Source organism: Camelus ferus, chromosome 1 (genome assembly GCF_009834535.1).
Source record: "Camelus ferus isolate YT-003-E chromosome 1, BCGSAC_Cfer_1.0, whole genome shotgun sequence".
Classification (NCBI taxonomy): Eukaryota; Metazoa; Chordata; class Mammalia; order Artiodactyla; family Camelidae; genus Camelus; species Camelus ferus.
In genome coordinates, this window is record NC_045696.1 from 15,440,792 (window position 1) to 15,461,584 (window position 20,793).

Here is a 20,793-nt window from a genome sequence, read left to right on the forward strand (position 1 = left end):
AATATAAGAATGACAGTGTATATTTCATTGAGTTTTTAGGGGCCATGTGTAGGTTATAGTTATTATTTATATCCATATCCACGTCTGTTTTGGTTTTTAACTAGTTCATTTACTTTATATATTTTTTTAACTATAGTCAGTTTACAATGTTGTGTCAATTTCTCGTGTTCAGCACGATGCTTCAGTACTATAGAAACATACATATATTCATTTTTATATTCTTTTTCACCATAAGTTACTACAAGATATCAAATATGGTTCCCTGTTCTATACATTTACTTTTTAATATATCACCTTTTAGCATTATCTTTTGGGGGCAAAGTATGGTTTGATAATTATTGTACTTTTCTTTGCTATATTTGATTAAACAGATTTAGTTTTCTTCAGCCAAAATCATCATTTTTAAATAGAAATTAAAACTTTTTTTTTCCATATTCCTCATAAGCAGAGAAAGTTTCACAATGTGTTGATTTTGGGCTGCTATGTTTTCTTTGGGGACTTAAAATAACTTCACATCAAAAGTATAATTGCATAAGTCGGTGTATCAGAGCAGTAAAATAGAAATCAGTAGTTAAATTCCAATTCTCTTGTGTTAATCATGACCTTAGTTTTCTTAACTGACGCCCTTGGGCCATCTAAGCAGAAAAAACCACAAACATAACCACAAAACCACCAATAGCATCACTGATAATAATTCAGTTTAACCCTTTATTAATTGAGCACCTTTAGCTTCAAGATGGAGTCCCAGCTCTGTTTCCATGTCCTGTTTTATCAGAGGCAAGAGATTCAGATGCTCCATCTCCATATCTTCCCTAGTAGGTGGAATCAATGAGGCACAGCTCCCTGGTGGCTGCACTAGAAGACCTGGTGTGCCTGGAAATGTTTTTAAAACACAAACCCCATTCCGTGTGAACTTCAGGGTTGGCGTTGTGTCTTCACCTCTCTCTCACTCATGCCTGTTCAACTAACTGATAAAAATTCAGCCTAACTTTGATTCTTCATCAATGTTTATTAGATATCTATGTGTGTACAGGAATGAGTGGGAGAAACACAAGAAGCCTCCAAGACAACATTCCACTTTTGCAGCAAAGCTAAGAATTAGTTCAAATACTCAAGAGCATTGTAATTACGTAGCTAGAGATGATTTTAAAAGTGTGCCAGTAGTTCATCAGCATTATTCAGAGTGGGAGAAGTCCCATAGGAAAAGTTCCCAGCCCTGGGCAGGCAGAGGCTGGTTCGTCTCAGACCAAGCAGAGGAATGATGAGAAAGAAGAGACAGAGAAGAATTGTGGCGTCAACTGTCCATATGATTATGAGCCCTAAATCCTGACCTTCTAAAGAAGAGATTACAGATTCCATGAAGGAAGAGCGATTTTCTTCCTTCAATCCTCTAGTGATTTATTTTCACACATTGACAGCATCTGGGAGCTTTCTTTGTAAGGGAACCACTGTGGCAGTAAATATAGCTTCTTTGAGGCTGCATTGACCCTGAGGGCAACTGGACTGGAATGAAGAATCTTCCAGCATTTCCCAGCCCTCCTGAGTTCCTAAACCAAGAGTTCACATAGGCAGACAAAGCAGTGAGAGAAGTCGGAAGCTGGATGCTGGTGAGAACAGAAGTTTTATTAAAACTATGTACAATATGAACTTTTCTTCATACTATGAGGATATTGGACATAGTTTTAAGAGAACAATGCAGGAGAAATGTCGGTTTCTATGCAGAAAAAAATCTAACCTAAATCTTTGATGTGTAACTACGCTGTGTGCCCTTTCGTTTCTTGGTTGGATCATTTCTATTTACTTCTTTAGAATTCTCTGTCAGTCATTCTCCAGTCAAACAGTGCCTACTTAATGTCCCTTTTTGTGTTACGTATGGCCTAATCTGAGAAGTTTAAGGTCCGGGGATAGGGGATATGGATTTAATTTCCCTTTCATAAAGGGATCTGGCTTTCGTTCACTTCATTTTCTAATTGTTTTATTATTCTTTAATTTCACTTCTTGCCTAAATATTGTGAACATGTGTTATAAAGTATGAGCTTTAAAAACTTTAGAGAAGATAACCTTACAAAATATTTCCCAATCATCTGTATGCGATTACAGAGCTTTGCCTCTGCAGGCAGTGGGATCTTGGGTAATACAGCTCGCTGTTCTGTTTCCAGCTCTTTATTTTTAGCTCCTTGCTTGAAACCATCAGCTCAAATTAACTCTGCTCTGGATTCTAATTCTACTCTGTTCTTATGTAATTTCCTCCCTTCCCTTTTATTAGACATTTACTACTTTCCAGATTTGGAGGTTATATATTCAGGCTACATATGGTGATAAAATGACGTCGTGAAACCTCGATCTTGCTAGAGTGTTTTGAATTTGCTTGTCCCATTCCAAAATGAGCAACTTGCTTCATGCACACAGTATAAAGATGTTACTGTGTTCAATACATAAGTTGTTGAGAAAATTTCCAGACTATTCCCATGATTTTTCTACTTTATTTTTTCTGTAAGCAGTAAAAGGATATATTTGATGAAAAATAACACTTTCATCAGCCAACTTAAGGTTTCTCATAGGATGCCTCATTCCTGGCTTCCTCTTTCTATACACGGTGGTTTGAAATACAAAGTCATTAGAGTTGAATAAAAAGCTCTTCATCCCTTTACTCCCCTTTAACCTGTTCTTTTACTCCCTCCATTTAAAAATATCCCTACCCCGAGAATTTTCACGTAAGGTAGATAAAAGCAAGCCGGAAGCCCTTATCTTGCACCTTGTCTGTCCATGATGTTAAAGTCATAATGAAGTGACTTAAACGAACAGTTCTGAAAAGGGACTCTTCGTGTGCCACATGGCAATGGGAACACATCTCCTTGCCTGCTCACTCTTTCCAAAGGAGAGCTAGATTTTGGAGATACGGAGTCAACTGATGCCAGGAAAGAGACTCTAATGAGTCTAGACTCTGCATAGGGGCGACAAATTGCCTGCCTTTTTGTTACGTTACATGTATGTCAACACTGCGTAAATTGTTAGGACGTTTAAGAAAGCTGTTTTAAACTATCAAGAACACAATCCCCATCCCTGGGCCTTGGGTTGAGGTAAGAACATGGTTATAGCCATTTTACAATCCAAATGTGAACCGTAGCAAGTTTCAAGTGAATGTAAGTTTACATTTGGAGTATATACTTTTAACTTGTCGAACTTTTATTATCTGCTCGTAATAATAAAGATTTCACCTGCTGCCCACATGGTTCTTCAACATCATAATTTTATTCATGTCGGGCCAGCTTCTAACATGCTAGAGGGAACAATCTGATTTTATTTAGACTAATGGAATACATGATTTGCCAACATGCCGAAGCTTGGCTTTAGAGTAATTAGAAAATGTGCTAAGTGAATCTCCACCGTGAAAGATTCCAGAATGTCCTCCTAAGCTAAAGTCAAAGCCAGGTTTTCAGCTGGAAGCTGAGGAAGTGGTCGAGACACAACAGTATGGCAGCCTGTGTTTTGCTGTGGTTACAGGGAGTTCTCTGGTTGTGCTGATCTACGTGTGACTGCCCCCACAGATGATTAGATTAAACAAGGCCATGTTTTGAAAAGCTGCAGAGGCCCACGAAACACCACAGACCAAAGGCAAGTGCACAGAATCAGATGTCAGGACTGGCTGTGAGATGTGAGGTAAAAGGAAACTCGGATTCAACTGGGTATTTACCTCCAAACCCATAGCTTTAATCAACATAAACCAAACATGTTTTTTTTTTCCTCCAGTTTGGAGCTATGCCACATTCTGGCTTTCTTGGCCCCCAGATGAAAGGCGTTTGCTACATGTCCAGTGGCAGCATTGAGAGATTTGGTGTTTTAGCATCAGTTTGTTTGTTTGTTTTTAAATCAAATCCCAATTTTATTTCTCTAGGGGAGGCCTATAGGTTTTTCTGCCACACGTATAGAAACTCAACAGGTTGAAGATGGCATAAAATAAATATATCACACACTCAATGTGTGATGTTTTTTCCTCTTATGATTAGAAAATTTTCCCTTCTCTCCCAAATCAAGAGTCTCTAATAATATCACAATTTATCAAAAACCACTGAAGACTAGATACTCGTAAGTCAAGTTATAACAAATCCAAGTTTTCAGTGAGAACAATAAAGTCAGCTAACAATCACTGCCCATTTATATTTGTTAAGCATGTATTCTAAGCACTTTGCATCTTTTATATTCTTTAAGCTTCACAAAATCCCAGGAGCTAAGTACTTTAAATGAGTCATCCAAGAGAGGAGGACACTGCCATGCAGAGAAGTTTCTAAACTAATCTAAGGTCAAAAACTAGCATACTGCTTGGGTATAACTGGAACCCAATTCATCTGACTCCATTGCCCAAGATTTGGGTATTATCCTATAATGACTTGACAGTGTTCATTTTGAAGGAGATAATCCTGAATTTGATTCACAAAGATATTGACTCAACTATTTATAAGGTGAAAAAAATGTGTTCTCTTCCTTCCAAATTACATCATTGATGTAAAGTTTTGCTTTTATGTTTAATGTTTTGAAATGAGGGTTTAAGAGTTTTCTCACTTCTACATAAGGACTTGTGTTTGAATAGACGTGTACCATCCAATTGTTAAGAGTTCCTGGTCCACTTCATCGAGGATTCTAGATTCTGATCCCATGTGAGCGTTTGACTCCCTTTTCAACCCCTGGCAAGACCTTCCTGCCCCCTTAATAATCCCAGCTGGAAAATTAGGTAAAATAAAAACATGACCTCATTAAGAAACAGATGTTTCATCTGAGCTGGGCTTTCTTAAGTAAACACATTACAGAGCTTCTTGTGACATTTTTTAAGGATGTGGTGCTATGTCCCCTTGACCATTGGTCAGTTTGGGGTCAGGAGACAAGAACTTGTAATCCTGTTTAATTTACAGACCAAAGTCTAGAAAAACAACCAAATTTACTTCCTGAGGTTAATGTTATAAGTCAGCCCTAGCTGTAATACCTGAAGCTGAGTAAGAAGCTGAACCAACGTTTTCCTCTAAAGTATTGTGCCTTTGCTCGGGGGGCACATTGTCTCAGATTTTCTAACACCAGGTTCACATGTGAATTGAAGGAGGCGAGACGCTTTTTGAATCCACATTGTGAATATCAAAGGTGAAATGTATTTAATGAAACGTCACCCGCTTGCTAATTGAAAAAGATGATTACTGTACTAGAAAAATTATCAGGTGACTAACTGTCTGCTATTTCTGAACTAACAACATGACTCAGACGCTTCCCCTGCAGACTTTTCTGTGACATAATTTACCATGAAATTCATTTCCTTAGCACAATTCAGATAACTCCTTCCTGGTGTTGCTTTGTGTGATGGGCACTCCTTAGCAGGACTGCCGTGTTCATGACATGGTTTAGTATTTATTAAGAAGACATCAGTATTTTCTACAGACACACTTATAATTTACACCTTGATTTTTACTAATGATTTCGAACAAACAAGTTATAAGTTCTGGGGTCTGCATCACTTGAGGAAAATACTAGATTAGAGCCCTGCGTTACTCTGTACATTTCCCTCTGACTTCAGTTGTGCCTCTTTTTTTTTATTAATTTAGTAGATAAATACAAGTGCTGTTAACAAGTGCACCCTCTTCACAACTGTGTTGGGTCCTTAACTGTGTGAGGTGAGAAGTATTTTAGCTGAGAAGTATTTTGCTGAGAATTATTTTCCAATTACAGAAAGATGCACAAAGAAAGGTAGCATTGTAAATAAGATTGCTTAACGTAGCTAAAGCATACAAACCTCTCTTCTGTCTTTTGCATGCCTCCTGATTGCAAATGGTTCCAAATACAAAAGCTAATTCTTCCTTAAAGCCAGACTTTGGCATCTCTGCTTTAAACCCTGACCTTGAACCCTGGTTCCCTGTATCTGTATCTCCCTTATCCTATCACTAGAAGTTTTCCCGTCCTGTTTCACTCAGGGAGCTTGGCTGAACTTCCTCAGATCTCTTCATTTACCCTTCACAGTTGCCTTGACTCCTCTTCACCCTTTTCCTATGCATGGACTTGAGAAAGAAATATCTCTCGGGAGGAGGGTATAGCTCAGTGGTAGAGTGCATGCTTAGCATGCTTGAGGTCCTGGGTTCAATTCTCAGTACCTCCATTGAAAAAAAAAATTAAATAAGTAAATAAACCTAATTAGCCCCCTCCACCCCCCCTGAAAACAAACAAACAAAAAAGAAATCTCTGAGTGCCTTCCTCCGTGGGGTTTTGGATTCAGTCACTCTGACTCCTTCAAAACCTCACCCCTCAACTGACTGTTTTTCATTGCTCTAAAAACTCATCATAAAATACATTTTGATGAAAACAACAATACATTATTTTAGGAATTGTCAACATTTTCTCCAATGCTGTTTTTTATTCTCTGGGGCACGTGTGTTTAACCCCCCACTGCACTAACCCTGCCAGAGTCTGTTTGTGGGAGAAACGCACCATCTCCCATCCACACCTGTAGTTTTAAACATCTCCATGGGTGACTTAGGAACAGACTCTCACTGGTAAAAGGACAAGGTCCTAGGCGATCAGCGACATCATGATAAATTCTGATTCAACCCTTCACAACATGAAATGTATTGTTGTTTTCTGTGACGTTATATTTGACATTTCCTAGATGCTAGATTTTTCTCTGCTCATAAGCTTTTAGTATTATAGCAAGTTGTCTCTAATGTGAGTGTCCCTTTGAAATAGTTTTTGCTTTTAGATGTGTCTTGCCATGTCAAGGCTCAGAGATATGGGCAGATTTCAGCACCATGACTGAGGGATCACATTTGAAAAATCTCACCTCTTCGGCTGTTCACAGCCTTTAGTATGCCTGTCACGTCTCTCCTGAAGAGCTTCCAAACATCCCTCACATGGCTTTTCCATTTCAATTCCTCTCCAGCCCCTGCAGGGAAATCACACAGGTCCCTCGCTGTGCCTGGTTCCAGCTACTGTGGAAGTGGCTGCCAGTTTCTCTGGGCCCTGAAATGTTCCTCAGTGGCCATGACTCTCATTGTCCTTGAGAGGGCACACCTCTCCCAGCCAGCTGCCAGACTTTCTTCATGGAGGACAGAGCATTCATCTTCCCTCCAAAGAGTCCGTCTCTCTTAAGGGACTCTCAAGCAGTCCCTTTCTGACCGACTCTTGGAGGTTCTTCCAAAATTCACATCACCTTTCAGCTCTTGCTAATGTGGAACTAAGATTTGTTCAGGCCCAGAATGGCAATCTTATGGCCATCTAAGAATTTCTTATGTGTCTTTAGTGGCAAGTAAGATATATTGATAAATTAGTGATTTAGGGGCCAAAGGACATGCCAAAAGAATCATAAAATAGACCGAAATATTTTAAAATAAATTGTCTTTGCTTGCAGTATTGATATTTAACATGATAGACTCTACCTTTCTGTATAAAAGAAAAAAAAAATGAGATACTTGCTTAGATCCCTGAAAGAGAATTTAGTGTTTACCACATGGCTTGTATTTTATATCAGAAATCTAAAATTTAGCCTCCAAATGAAGTGAAACTCCCTGGGTACAATCATAAAAATGCATATGAAAAACACTGTTTATTTAGATACACTTGGGGGAAAAAAAAAAAAAAGACTGTTACTCCATTAAATAAACATGAATATCTTATGACATAGAAGGCAAAAATCACAAGTCTTTTAAATAGAAAATCTGGATTCATGTTGCAGAGGTCCCCTTAGGCCACGTTCCCTCTGTCTTCTATGCCAAGGTGGGGAAGAAAACTCAAGTGTGTAATTTCCACACAAATCCCACAGTCAGCTGATCAAGATTTTACCTTCTCAACAAGTGTTTGATGTACTAAGTAACTTTAAGCAGTTTTGACTAGGACGTGAATGAAAGGGTCTATTTTTCTGTGAGCTGTGGATGCCATGAAAATCTCAGCATACCACCCAAAAATTGGAGGATCCCCTGCCAGTCTTCTTTGGCATGTGATATGGGAGCTACTTTACAAACTATCATGCACGTTTATGGTCCTGACCAAATAAAGTGTGAGTGGTGGCGGGAGGGTTTCCCACAACTTGCTAGCCTTGTAAATGCTCTTGAAGTAAATAACTGCATAAATAACCTGAAAATGTGGAGCCTTAAAAGGTCACCGAGCCCTGGCCACTGAATTTCGGCCACAGAAGCAACCAGCTGCTCAGTGGACAATTTTGTTACAAGGTGTTAGTGATTTAACAAGTTGGCCAAAAGCAGTTGGAATTTAGCATACAAAATTTCATCTCTGTTTGGGTTTTACTGTTGTACACTGGATTTTTTTCTTGGTGGAGTGGCCAAAGCTCCTGCCTTTGGCATTCAGGAACCCAGGGGGCATAGAGTCATCATTTTTCTGTAGTATTTCCCTCATACAGTTTTGGTGGTTTGTGTATAATTCTATAAAACTTTGCAAAAAAAAAAAAACACTACTAGAATGACTTGGCTACTTTTTAGAGTCTCTACAAACTGATGTCCTGGATTTTTTTTTTTTAACAGCATTTTTAATATATTGGAGGCTGCATTATCTCCTTAGACTATGTGCAAATGAATCTTATGTAATTAAAACAAATTAGTCAGATTATAAGAATGGGGTTGAGTATTCTGTGAAATAATACCTGGCTTGCTAGAATGGAAACAGCTGTGATGGGTCGCATGTTGAGTAGTCTTAAGAACAAACACCACGCGCCGAGTGGTTTTGGACCATCACTTACCTTCCCATATTTGTTCTCCCTGCAAGCACTAGCACACTAGCTTTGTGTCCTTGACATCTCTTAAGTGTAAATGGGTATGTCTCCAAAATATACCTGTGGAACTAGTAAACATTCACAGCTCACTAAATAACTAAAAGAAATGAAAGAGTGAATGAAACAAGCTTACATTTGCATGGAACCAGAAAGTTACTAATTTCACTTCTTTCTTTTCCTCCCCTGGTCATCTCTTAGATGACTACCTATTTACTTAGCCAAGAAAGTGGAAGTCACTGACATTCAAAAACCATTTATTCAGTGTTTGTAACTCACAGAACACTGAGTTAAATACAGGCTTTTCATACAGTGAGGGGGGGGAGATGCTCTCTGATCTCATGGGGCTTATGGTTGATCAGAGAAGATGGAAAATTAGACAAGCTTTCAAAATAATATGTAGTGAGGGCTATGACATAATCCCACAGTTGCCTTGCAGATTCTAGATTCTAAATAAGGCCGGTTTGTATGTATCTTTGAGCATGTGTGATCCAGATGGATTATGGGAACATCCACTCCAGTGTAATTTTTCGGTTTTCCTCTAAATGTTCACCAGAAGTGACTGCCCTAATTCCATGCGGCTTTAATTTCCCTGGGGGCCCAGTCACTGTGTGAAAATGCAGTTAAAATGAACTCATGTACGATTGGGAGTTAAAAAGCCAAGGGCTAGTATAACTGCCACGGAAAAGGAGAAATGCAGACTCCCTCATTATTTGTTCTTCATATATTCTCTCCCTTAGGACATCTCCTTGGCCTCTCCCATGATGATTCCAAATTCTGTGAAGAGAACTTCGGGACCACAGAAGATAAGCGCTTAATGTCTTCCATCCTGACCAGCATCGACGCATCCAAGCCCTGGTCCAAATGCACATCTGCCACCATCACGGAATTCCTGGATGATGGCCATGGTAGGTAAAGTTCAGGACAGCATAGGCTCAGAAACAAAACTTGGAATTATTACAAGTTACACTTTATTATCTCCTCATGACATCCACCTGGCCCTCTAAGACAGTAGTTACTTGGATAGTATCAGAAGAAGGATAAGAGACTGTCTGTGGGTGTGCAATGCCAACACCCTTGGTGGCATCATAGCAATGGTATTTTTGCTTTTGAATCGCAAAGTTCAAAAGAGAAGCAGTGTGGGAGACCACACAGAATGCCTCGCTAGTGCCCTGAAAGCCTGGCTTTTATTCCCCCTTTCACCACGAGCTTCCTATGAGAACGCTGGCACGTATCTTGCTTCTCTGCTATTAATGTGACTCTCAGAATTATTTGTTACATGCCTATTATAGGGGTGTGGTTAAAATGTAGGTGACAGTTCTGTCGGATTCTCTTTATGGCGACATAAAACCAGGAGAGGAAGCTCTTTAGATTTGCATTCACTAAAAGATTTGGTTTCATCCTGACAGCAGGTTTTCCTGAAAGCGGAGTCAAAACTGCAGAACAGAAATAGAAAATCAATCTGAATGGTGAGAAAACAGTTTAAGAACTTCAAAAGAAAATCTTTGGCTTCACTCTTTAAATACAGTTCAGGAGCATAGCGTACTTTATTAAGTTCTGTAAATCCAGGATTAGTGCTGTAAATTATATAAAAATACTGAGGAAGTCACAGTTTTTAGAAATAATAAATTCTGACCTTTAAGCAATCTTTGAAACAAGCTCTTGCTAATTTCCTAGCATTCTTTATTACCTTAAAATACTAGAAACACAGGAGAATAGTTGCATTAGGGTTGGAAGAGATCTTTGGAGACCACAGAGTTCAAGTTTCTCGTATTACAGAAGAGGACATATTCTCATGTCTTTTTTTCTTCCTCTTAAAATTTACCTCTTTAAAATTGGTGGTTGAATACGAAATTCTTGATCACGATAATCGTTCACAAAATTAGCACATGATGTACAATTCAAAGTCGGATAAAGAAAATCTGTGATAACTGTTTTTTTCCTAGTTCCACAAAGTTTAAAGCTTAATTTTTTTGTAATTTCTTAGTAAGTTGGCCACCTTGAACTTTGGGTACATAATTACAAAACAATTGATAAATTCAATTCTTTTCAGACAAAAAGAAATTTTACCATGCAGTTCTTTGGCATCTGGTAGCCAAAATATTCACTAACTCATTTCTTGCTATGTTAATGGTGAACTGATAATGCTAATTTAGCTACTTGGGGCTGCTTAAATTTCTATTTCCTATTCCTGAAAACAGTCCACACCCAGCTTGCTTTAAAATTTCCCTCAATACAAAATAAATGTTCTCTGTTTGTTGAAAGGATGGCCGAATATCTCAAAGATTCAGAAACAATATCAAGAATTGATGTATGAGGTTTTTCTATTCTACTACTAATAAAATGGTAATTTTCTGTTTTGCTCAGTTTAAAATGCTGATAAATGCTGATAAAGTCCTGAAATGAATGTTCACCTAATTACCCGCCTATCTACATGGGTCAAATCCCTGTTTAAGAAGCTTCCTCTTGGGTGGAATCTTAGTTTCCACTCTTAATATTACGTTCACTGTTTTTTCCCCCCAGGTTTTCTGAAAATGGAGTAACATTAATATTTTATTTCCAAATCACACATACACATTCCAAAAGGTTGAGCTAAACTCTGAATCTCTAAATGAACGAATTTAGTTGCTAAGGCAGCAAATACTTATGGCTAAAATGGGACCAACTTTTTTTTTCCCCATATAAGTATTAGGTCAGCTAATTACAATGCTGTGCAGAATTCTGTTCCTTATTGCCATCATTCTGGAATGATTCATTTATTTCATGTTTGTGGAATTCACGATTTTACTTTCCATGCAGTAAATAAGCTCCCAATATTGTTTTCACTTTTTAAACATTATTTCTGTATTTAAAAGAGTCTACACTCAGATTTTTAAAAATTTTCCAGCAAGTTTTCTGTGTCTATTCTAAGTGATTTTGTGGTAGATGGCAACCAAGCCTATACTTTTACTAGAAATAGATCTTACTCATTTGCACGGATGAAATCTTATCTGAATTCCCCGTCTGCATGATAAATAAATCAATAAATTCAGTTACCAACGCTTGTTGGACAGGAAATGCTCATCATTAATTAACTAATTAATTGTATCAAACCTAGACTCTCTCACTTTTGAATGTGTTGGTTAGACAGTCTTGTGTTTTAACCACACCACCACCCTTACCCCCCAGATTTGAGTTTATCAGTAGCCCGTAGTGAATGAATTTCAGAATGATGAGAATCCAAGGCAGGCACAGTGGCCATGATACAGTGGCAAAGCTCAGCCGTACTCATTTCAGAAGAGCAGGCATAGACACAGAGCCAAAGGAGCAATAAATACTCCCTGTAGGGCTGTCATTTAAACTCGAACTTACATAATTTAATAATTTTTAGATTGCAACCCAAGACAGACTTAAGTCAGTTTAAGTAAAAGTGTGGTGATGGGAACTAGTTGACATGACTTTGAGAACGGTGGAGGTTCTCACATTGCAACCTCCGAGCTTAGGAGAGAACCAAAGGGAAATCAAAGCCCAAGATGATGGGAAAGCAAACAAACATAAGTCTTTGTTCGAAGGTCAGCCTGATGTCATGAAACCGTGTCATCAAACCTTTTCATTTTTACTCACCCTTTCGAGCAGAGCCCATGCATTCACATTTAGTAGAAATAGTTCTGCTCTTTTTCTGTTCGAATTTTCTAGGCCCCTCACAATTTAGAGCAATAAAATGGTCATTTTGGTGGGTAGGGCACTTCAGAAAGGTAAGCTGAGAGCAAGAAGTAAACTGACTTGACAGTGAGAGAGAAACCAGAACAGCTGGAAAATGTTAGCCCTAAAACAGTAAAAGCACAGTGGTCTGGCCCCATTTCCCAGAAGGTCAAAAACTCTCTCCCACCATCACAGTCCCTCAAGGAACCTCTCTCTTTCAGCATGATACAATACTCAGAAAACTGATACTCAGTTCAACTGATACTCAGAAAAAAAAGTGATTTTCAGTTATTTAGGAAGATTAAATTCTGACACGCCCATAAAAGGCAACAAAGCCATTGCTGTTTTTAAGCAGATAGTCTCACAAAATTTATACAATATTTAGGTCGTTCTTAAAGAATACCTTGCCTAGAAAATCTTTGTATGGAATAGCTCGTCGGTGGCCTTCCCACCTCCAGCAGTGCTGGAGAAATGTGACCTTAGGGTACAATTACATTCAAGTCATTGGATTTGTTTTTTACATTATTAGCCATAAGTAGCTGGACATTGTAGCCCTTTATCACTGCCAAATTTAAATTTATTAATCTTGAGTGTTTCCTGATTTAGGTCCAACAAGAAGTAGGCAACACTTAGGTTATGGTGGAAAAGTCAATGTGCACACTCGAAAATCACTGTGCCTGCAGATTTGTGATGCAGAAAGGAAAAAGCCAGGTCTCACAGGGAATTCTCTCCCACCCCAGCCTGGCCAAGATACTTGTAGACTTTCTGCAGTGTTTCTACAAGTTAGCTCTAGGCAAGCTGGCCGGGAGGATGATCCCCCAAAATAAAGGTAAGCACTTGGCAGAGAAACTGCTCAGCAAAAGCAGGTTATTAAATTTCCTTTCTCAAATGCTTCATAACCTTGAAGCCAAAAACAACAGCTGTGTCCCCTGGATCCCAAGTCCTCAGCACCGGTTGATAAGAAAGGCCACTACCTACGTAGACACAGCTCAAGAACACCCAAGACACGGGCTGCAAAGGAGAATCTACAGACAGCTGTGAAAAATTAACAGGTAGCATATTTAAAGAACTAAGTTTACAGCCACTTGCTAAACACAGAACTTTGGAGATAAAATGGTATTAGAAAACCAAGTCTCTGAATCCTTGGTAAGTGTAGACAAGAGAGCTAGTGATATGACCTTAAGGTCCAGTTTTCAAGGTCATACTCATAAAATTCAAAGCTCCTTGTGGAGTGTCTTGATTTTTACAATAAATAGGTTCTTTAACAGAGTCTGTCAGTAAGATGTATATTTGAAGTCCACGGTGACCTGTATGTTAAAAAACTATGCTTTATCTTTTAACACAGAGAATTTTTAACCTAATTTCCTTGGCATGACACCTGCTAAACTGTACCGATCTTCTAACCGTTTCACAAAGAAATGCCTTGAATTACTTTGGTCGGCAGCAGTCGTCATGGCCCGAGTTAGTTCATCCATCCCTGAGCCCATAAGGCATCAGTGTCCCTTCTAATGTTAGACGTTCAAATAAAGACCTAAAAGGAGAATCGCAGGGCCAGAGAGGTGGCAGGAGGAAGTAAAAGAAGAGACTCTGCCGTGTTGTGAGGCATCTTGGAACGAGTTTCATTAGGAATATTAACTGATATCTCCTGAGCCGTGGCTATTTGGGCCAATGCTTCATTTCATTCCTGTGTATTGAAAAGGAAGAGGAAACAGAAGTAACTATGGTGCTAGAAATGGGAGGGGAGGCGGAATGAAATGAATAAAGAACAACCAACTTTAATCCGATAATTTTCTTTAATCATTAATATGAAGGCAAACAGGGCTAGAAGTCAGATATGAAAAACCAAAGATTTTTCTGCTCCATTTCCTGGAGGCAGGGCTTACTGTCCATCACCCCTTAGTGTACTTTTGGCCATGGAGAGACTACCACATTCTTTCTTTATTTGTCCATCACAAATCCCTGGGCCTTACTTTTTAAAAGTAATTTTTCACCTTACTTATAGCATTTATCTTAATTTAACATGGGTGGTAAAAACAAACAGGTGATGTGCACACATTTCTATTGTCTTTCTTTTGGAAACTCTCCATCTATGTACACAAAATGCTGAACAAAAGGAAAGACGAAGGAAAGTGGGGAAAGAGAAAGAGAGAGGAAACGGAAAAGAACTAGGCAATTGTGTGGACCAGGGCAAACAGACAAAATGTCGGCAGTGAGGCCTAGATAGGAGTTCAGGCTGAGATAAATTTAAAAATACGTGAGTAGATGTTAAGAAATGGTTGAGAGTAAAAGGAAACAGATTAGGAAAGTGAACTAAAGATTAGATGCTTTTAGAGGTCAATATAAATGGTGCTAAAAGATTGATCAATTTCTTCTCTCACCCTCCTCCCCAAATTGTACACCTTTTTTTTTTGTAGATGGACAATGTTCATCCAACCCACTATTACTTAGATCTTAACTATTTCATATCATGAGATTCAGAATCAGGATCTATACTGGGTTTTGTTGTTGCTGCTCCCTGGCACAAATCTGCCACTGGGTAGCGATCTCTGTACCTATTTTATTGCAAAAGGACATAATTCAACACAGAGATGAAATCAGCAGACTGTCTATTTCAGGGTTCACTGAAACTAATGCAGCAACAAACCTTAATGTTGAGAACACTGAAGTGAAAAATCAATGGCAAATCTGAAAGAAATAATTTTACTTTCAGTGATAAAAGATCGTCTCCAGATAACCTCTGAGGGAAAACCATAGCACTGAGATAACTTTTTTTTTTAAATAGAGAAGCAAATGTGGTATTCATGTTTAAAACATACTTTGGTGTTGAGCTCTGTAAAGAGATGCCACATCTTGAAGTCTACTTGTTGTAGGCTGATTGCAAATTGCATTACACCTTTCTTTTCCCTCATCATCGGCCAGTAAGGCAGAAAGAATCCCGGTGACCACATGTCCAGGGACAGACGGTGAGTGATTTGGGCTGGAGATGATCAAGGTAGACCCAGGCTGCGTGCACCCACACACGTTAAAGACTTCAGCTAATATTTAGTTACACAGTTTCACAGTCTGTGCTTTTCAGTAAAATTAAAAAAAAAAAAAAAGTTTCTTAAAACAGCACTTTTGAAGAACTGGAAAGCGTTCTTGCTGCCTCAGAGATTTGTTGACAGTTTTCTACCATCAGCAGATCTGCTAAGCGTTCCCTGGTTTATACAAGGTTCTTTTTTTATGGAGCAAGGAAGATAATGCTTTTCCTGGAGTTCTGAAGTGCCTCATCTCGTTTTATCTTCTAAACAAAGCTTAGTGAGCTTTCACTGTCATTCCTTCCTATTGCCTTGGTGTTGATGCTTTTCTTTTTACTTGATGTTTTTCTCCCAAAGTTCTCTTTGGCCGGATACTTATTTTTAATGCTTTTTCTGGCTGGCCTTAAGAAGCTTTACCTCTTCAAACGTTCTGGCTAAGAAGTTAAATAGAAACTTTTGCTCTTTATTCATTTTCATAGAATGCCTCCATCACAGATTGACAAATTTTAAGGCATTCATTTTGAAGAAACTTGAGTGTCGTTTTAAAAACATTTGCAGTAGGCTGTGCTGACTTAAAATGTGCTGAATATTCCATGTCTCAGTGGAAAATAGGATTTAAATATGCTTTTTGTTTGTTGAATAAAAAGAATAACTTGAATACATCTGAAATGTTGTTAAATATGGGAGTAGTCCCAACTAGGATTGTTTTGTGTATTTCTGGGTTCCCCTTATATCTCTGTGAGCTGATTTTGCCCTTACAGTGTCACAGTGAGGAGAGAAACATTTCACAGATCTTGAAAATAAATTAGGGAGCAGTTAACTAACTTGGCCAAGCACTCAGCCATTTAGTGTTTTGCCAGAATTAGACTTTAGACCGGGTGTTTCTACCATGAGGCAAGCTATCTACCACTTAAAGGATCCTTCTACGTGCCTGCGCTGGAGCAAGAAAATAAGAAATCTATCCACGTTGCTAGGCAGAGGCAGGATGGTATAAGATGAGGAGGGGAGGCTCTGAGTGGAAAACCCTGACAGCCATGTGACTGACCTTGGGTAAGTGGTTCATCTTTATGTGCCTCAGTTTCTGAATCTAGAAACTAAAGAAAATAATAGAATTCACTTCATAGAGTTCTCATGAAGATTGAATAAGCTAATACATTTAAAGACCTGAAGGTAGTGTAAGTGTGTAACAAATATTAGTTATTTTTAGCATCGTTCATAATCAGCGTGTCAATTGTAAAATCAAATAAACAGAAAAATACAGGAACTGATGGGCAAAAAGCAAGCTCCCCTATGAAGAGAGAAAATTAATGGCGTTAACTCACTGGATAGGGACTCTTAAGGAAGCGTTTTGGGAGCACCTACTTGTTTGGGGCAGACCCACTCCAAGGACCCAGCACGTACCAGTTAAATTCAACAACTGACACAAAGGGAAGAAAAAGGAAGAGATGAGTAAAAAAAAAAAAAAAGGGCCTGATCCCAAGTTTTCAGAGGTGCTTTCTCCCACTGCTCCTTTATTCTGTGATGCTTGAAAGCTCTTTATTAAAATTCTTTCAGTCTAGGAGAAAGACTTCATCTAGTTTATTGGGAGTCCTTGAGAGGTAGAGCTGGATCATTTTTCTATATTCCCAAAATCTAGTACCTTTGCTAGAACATTGTAGGTGCTCAGCACATGCTTGTTGAATGAGTGCAAGGATGAACGAGTCATCGCCTTGTTTATTTTTTACAGAATTAATGAAAAGATGACATGGAAGGGTTCATGAAAAGGGAGTAAAATGGGGCAATGGGAAGTAGAGAACGGGGTATAGAAAGAGTGCAAGGACTCAAAGTTGTATACACTTTATTATTATTATTAATTATTATTTATTATTATATTCACTATCTCATTTTCTCTATGTCCAGCCCAATTTCTTTTAGTCCCTCACCACAATGGCTCTTTTCACAACCAATTATTATAAAATAATTTTATTTAATCAAACCACTGCCATCATTATGGATACCCCAAGCACATCATCCATTGGAAATCCGGGAGGAGGTTGACAAGCTCACGGAGGTGCCCAGCCTGGTCCCCCGTGGAGTCGCTTCTCCAGGACATCACACTGCAGATCTGTCTGGATGCATCGTGTTTCAGCACCAACCCGGGTCTTGCATTTTCAGGTCCAATAATTTCAGAGATTTGAAATAGAAACGCAGAACAGTGGTCAATCTTGGTTATTCTGTTACCCCCAAAAGTAAAGACCCCAGTTCTTGTCATACCTGAAAGACAAGTTTACAGTCGGGAGACGGTGCGTCGTGTAGTGAAAGATTTTTAAGATTTATTTAGAAAAAGGAAAGTGCACCTCCAAGAATGGGAGGCAGGCTGATCTAAGGGGGAAAAGCAGTGGTCTTTGTCTCTCCTTCTCTTACAACCTTGCTTAGAGATGGTCTTTTAATTGATTGACATGATGCTTTGTCATGTTTGGCCCCTTTTACAAGTGTCTTTACCCCTGGTTTTTACAGAAAAACCCATGGGGGGGGGGGGCGCTAAGCCGCAAAGTTAATTATAATACAGTTGTGTTTTAACCAGTTTCTTGCTGGCACTCATTCAGAGGAAGTAAAGCCCCTTTATGCTTATGGGCATAACCCCATCTTCCAGACCACCCTCCCTCTCCTCCAGCTATCTGCTCCATGCCCCGACTTATCTAACCACCTAACACTTCTTTTAGGTAACTGTTTGCTAGACCTACCACGCAAGCAGATCCTGGGCCCCGAAGAACTCCCAGGACAGACCTACGACGCCAGCCAACAGTGCAACCTGACGTTCGGGCCCGAGTACTCCGTGTGCCCCGGCATGGATGTCTGCGCGCGCCTCTGGTGCGCCGTGGTGCGCCAGGGCCAGATGGTGTGTCTGACCAAAAAGCTGCCAGCCGTGGAGGGGACACCGTGTGGGAAAGGCAGGATCTGCCTTCAGGGCAAGTGTGTGGACAAAACCAAGAAAAAATATTATTCAGTAAGTGATTTTCTTGTCACGCAAAGCCTGGAGACCCAAGGTCTGAAGTCTATTCCTGGGACATATGTGGGGCCTGTCACCAGAAAGGCTTTATTCCCTAGTTAGAATATTTTTTCCTGGAAAGATCTATATACAGATTCCTCCTTTACCCACAGGAGCCAACCTCAGTCCTCAAATAGTGGAGAAAATACAGATCTCAGGCTATATACTGAAACAAAAACACAGAGCCCAGATTCTGTCGAATGGAGACCACAAGTAGGGCCCCAAATCAAGGTTTGGGAGTTTACTTTTGACTTCTCTTAAATGTTATGGGAACTTCACTAAGGAAATAGCCATAGACGTGATCCTCACACATACTTGGTGAGCTCCAAAAGGGTCATGTTTTTCCCCTTAGAGCAAGTTAATCTACCTGTAGGAATTGAAGTACACCTGCTCCAGGGAAACACCTCCTGCTGTTTCCAAACCAAAAAGTTCTTGTCCCCGAGGCACAGCAAGGCCAAAGAAACCAAAACGTAGGAGTTTCGAGCAGAGAAAGGTTTGTTGCAGGGCCAAGCAAGAATGGGTGGCTTGTGCTTGAAAAACTCAAACTCTCCATTGGTTTTCTGGGAGTAGGTTTCATAGGCAAAATTTAGGGAGAGGGCTGCAGGGTGTGTGACTGTTCTGATCGGCTGGTGGTGGGTAGCAGAGCAGTGCTCCAGGGATCTTGTGCTCAGCCAGAAGTTGCCATCCTCCACCTGGGTGGGGCCTTAATTCCTGCAGAAGAACTCAAAAGATATTGTTATGGATACTCCTTGACGAGGTACCAGGATCCTGATTTAATGGCAACACTAGCCTTTCTTGACTGCTCCTCCTTGGACACAGAAAAGATTTGTACCAGGGAGGACCCCACAGGGTCCTGCTCCGTTTCACTGCCTCCCTGTGCACCCAGTCCAGCTTCAGGTCAGCCATCGCCACCTTCGTTTTCAAGGCCCACACAAAGCATTTGTTCCCTCTCAATCCAACATTTTCAGAGTCCCCAGAAGAGTGTTGCCATGTGCATGTTTCCTCTGCCCTTCAAGACTGTCATACAACTGAGCATTCTCAGGTACCCTGACCCAGGCAGCCAGAGGAAGTTCTTCAGGAATTCCCTGGACAAAGGAGTTTCCAGTGTGCTTGCTTTTGGTCTCTCAGCTTCCTGCTGTAGTGTTTCCAGAGCAAGAGGCCTGGGGTGTCATAGCAGGGCTCTTCATTCTCTGTGGTGTGGGTGCATGTGACAGGTGCACGTCAGTATCTGTCTGTTTCCTCTCTGTGGGGTATAATGAAGTCAAGCCCAGGTCAGATACATTCATGCATGTGGCAGAGGGTCTGTCACAGATGGGATGTGTGATGTCCACCAGGGGACCGCAGAACTTCAATGCCAAAAAGGGAGAAAATATGTAAGCACTATCAGCTAATGCCTGAGTCATGCAAAACCTTTAGCATCATACTGTTTGTTAAACATGCGAGATTAAGAGTGGACACAAAGTGAACTACGCTTCAGTGGTTATTAACCGAAATGCGCAGTATCAGAAGGCCATAAGTAACCCTTGCAGTGTGCTCAGAGCTTGGGGTGAAGTATTCAGACTCTCTGCTGCTGGAGAATGGAGAGGCAGACAAGGCGAGTTGCTTAGAACTGGAACTGTGTTGTAATTCCAGAGCGTCCAATACCTGTGGCCATGTTAAATTCAGTGACAATGTAACTGTATCTAAGATGAAGTTTCCTCTGAGTCATTGAATGCAAGTGATCTCCAAATGTATGTTTTGAATGCTTTCCTCCCTTCTGAGTTAAAATATCTTCTATTTCTCTTTTAGACTTCAAGCCATGGCAACTGGGGATCCTGGGGGTCCTGGGGTCAATGCTCCCGCTCGTGCGGAGGAGGAGTACAGTTTGCCTATCGCCACTGCAATAACCCTGCGCCCAGAAACAACGGCCGCTACTGCACAGGGAAGAGGGCTATCTACCGTTCCTGCAGCGTCATACCCTGCCCCGCTAATGGTACGCCGCTCCCGAGTGTCAGTAACCACCATGTGTCAGGTGTAATTTGTATTCTACCAGTCATAAATAGGGAGGCCGGAGAAATAGCCTATTCATCTTGTCTGCACATTTCTACCAGTGTGCAAACCAATAACAAATACATGAGTGATTTTTATATTATTACTGCAAACAACTGAGGATTCAGAGCGTAGAAAGAAAATAATTACTGTTTTCGATTTCGATAAAAAATCTTCCAATGCTGGTGTGTTAAGAGACTCTACAAAGAATAATAAGTTAGCATTTTCTCCTTAAAAGTATTTAGATGGATAAGAATATATCTAAGTTTCAGAACAGATCGCGTAATAAT

At 39.9% G+C, this 20,793-nt stretch overlaps 1 protein-coding gene across 1 annotated transcript in view; it reads left to right on the forward strand.

The window, feature by feature from the left end:
• Positions 1-20,793, forward strand: part of ADAMTS5 (ADAM metallopeptidase with thrombospondin type 1 motif 5) — a 48,626-nt gene that overhangs the window by 13,593 nt on the left and 14,240 nt on the right. Inside the window, exons 3-5 of the mRNA XM_014560438.2 lie at positions 9,490-9,657; positions 18,150-18,433; positions 20,264-20,447. Of these exons, the coding sequence (XP_014415924.2) occupies positions 9,490-9,657; positions 18,150-18,433; positions 20,264-20,447 (636 nt within the window). The remainder of the gene's footprint in view (positions 1-9,489; positions 9,658-18,149; positions 18,434-20,263; positions 20,448-20,793) is intronic.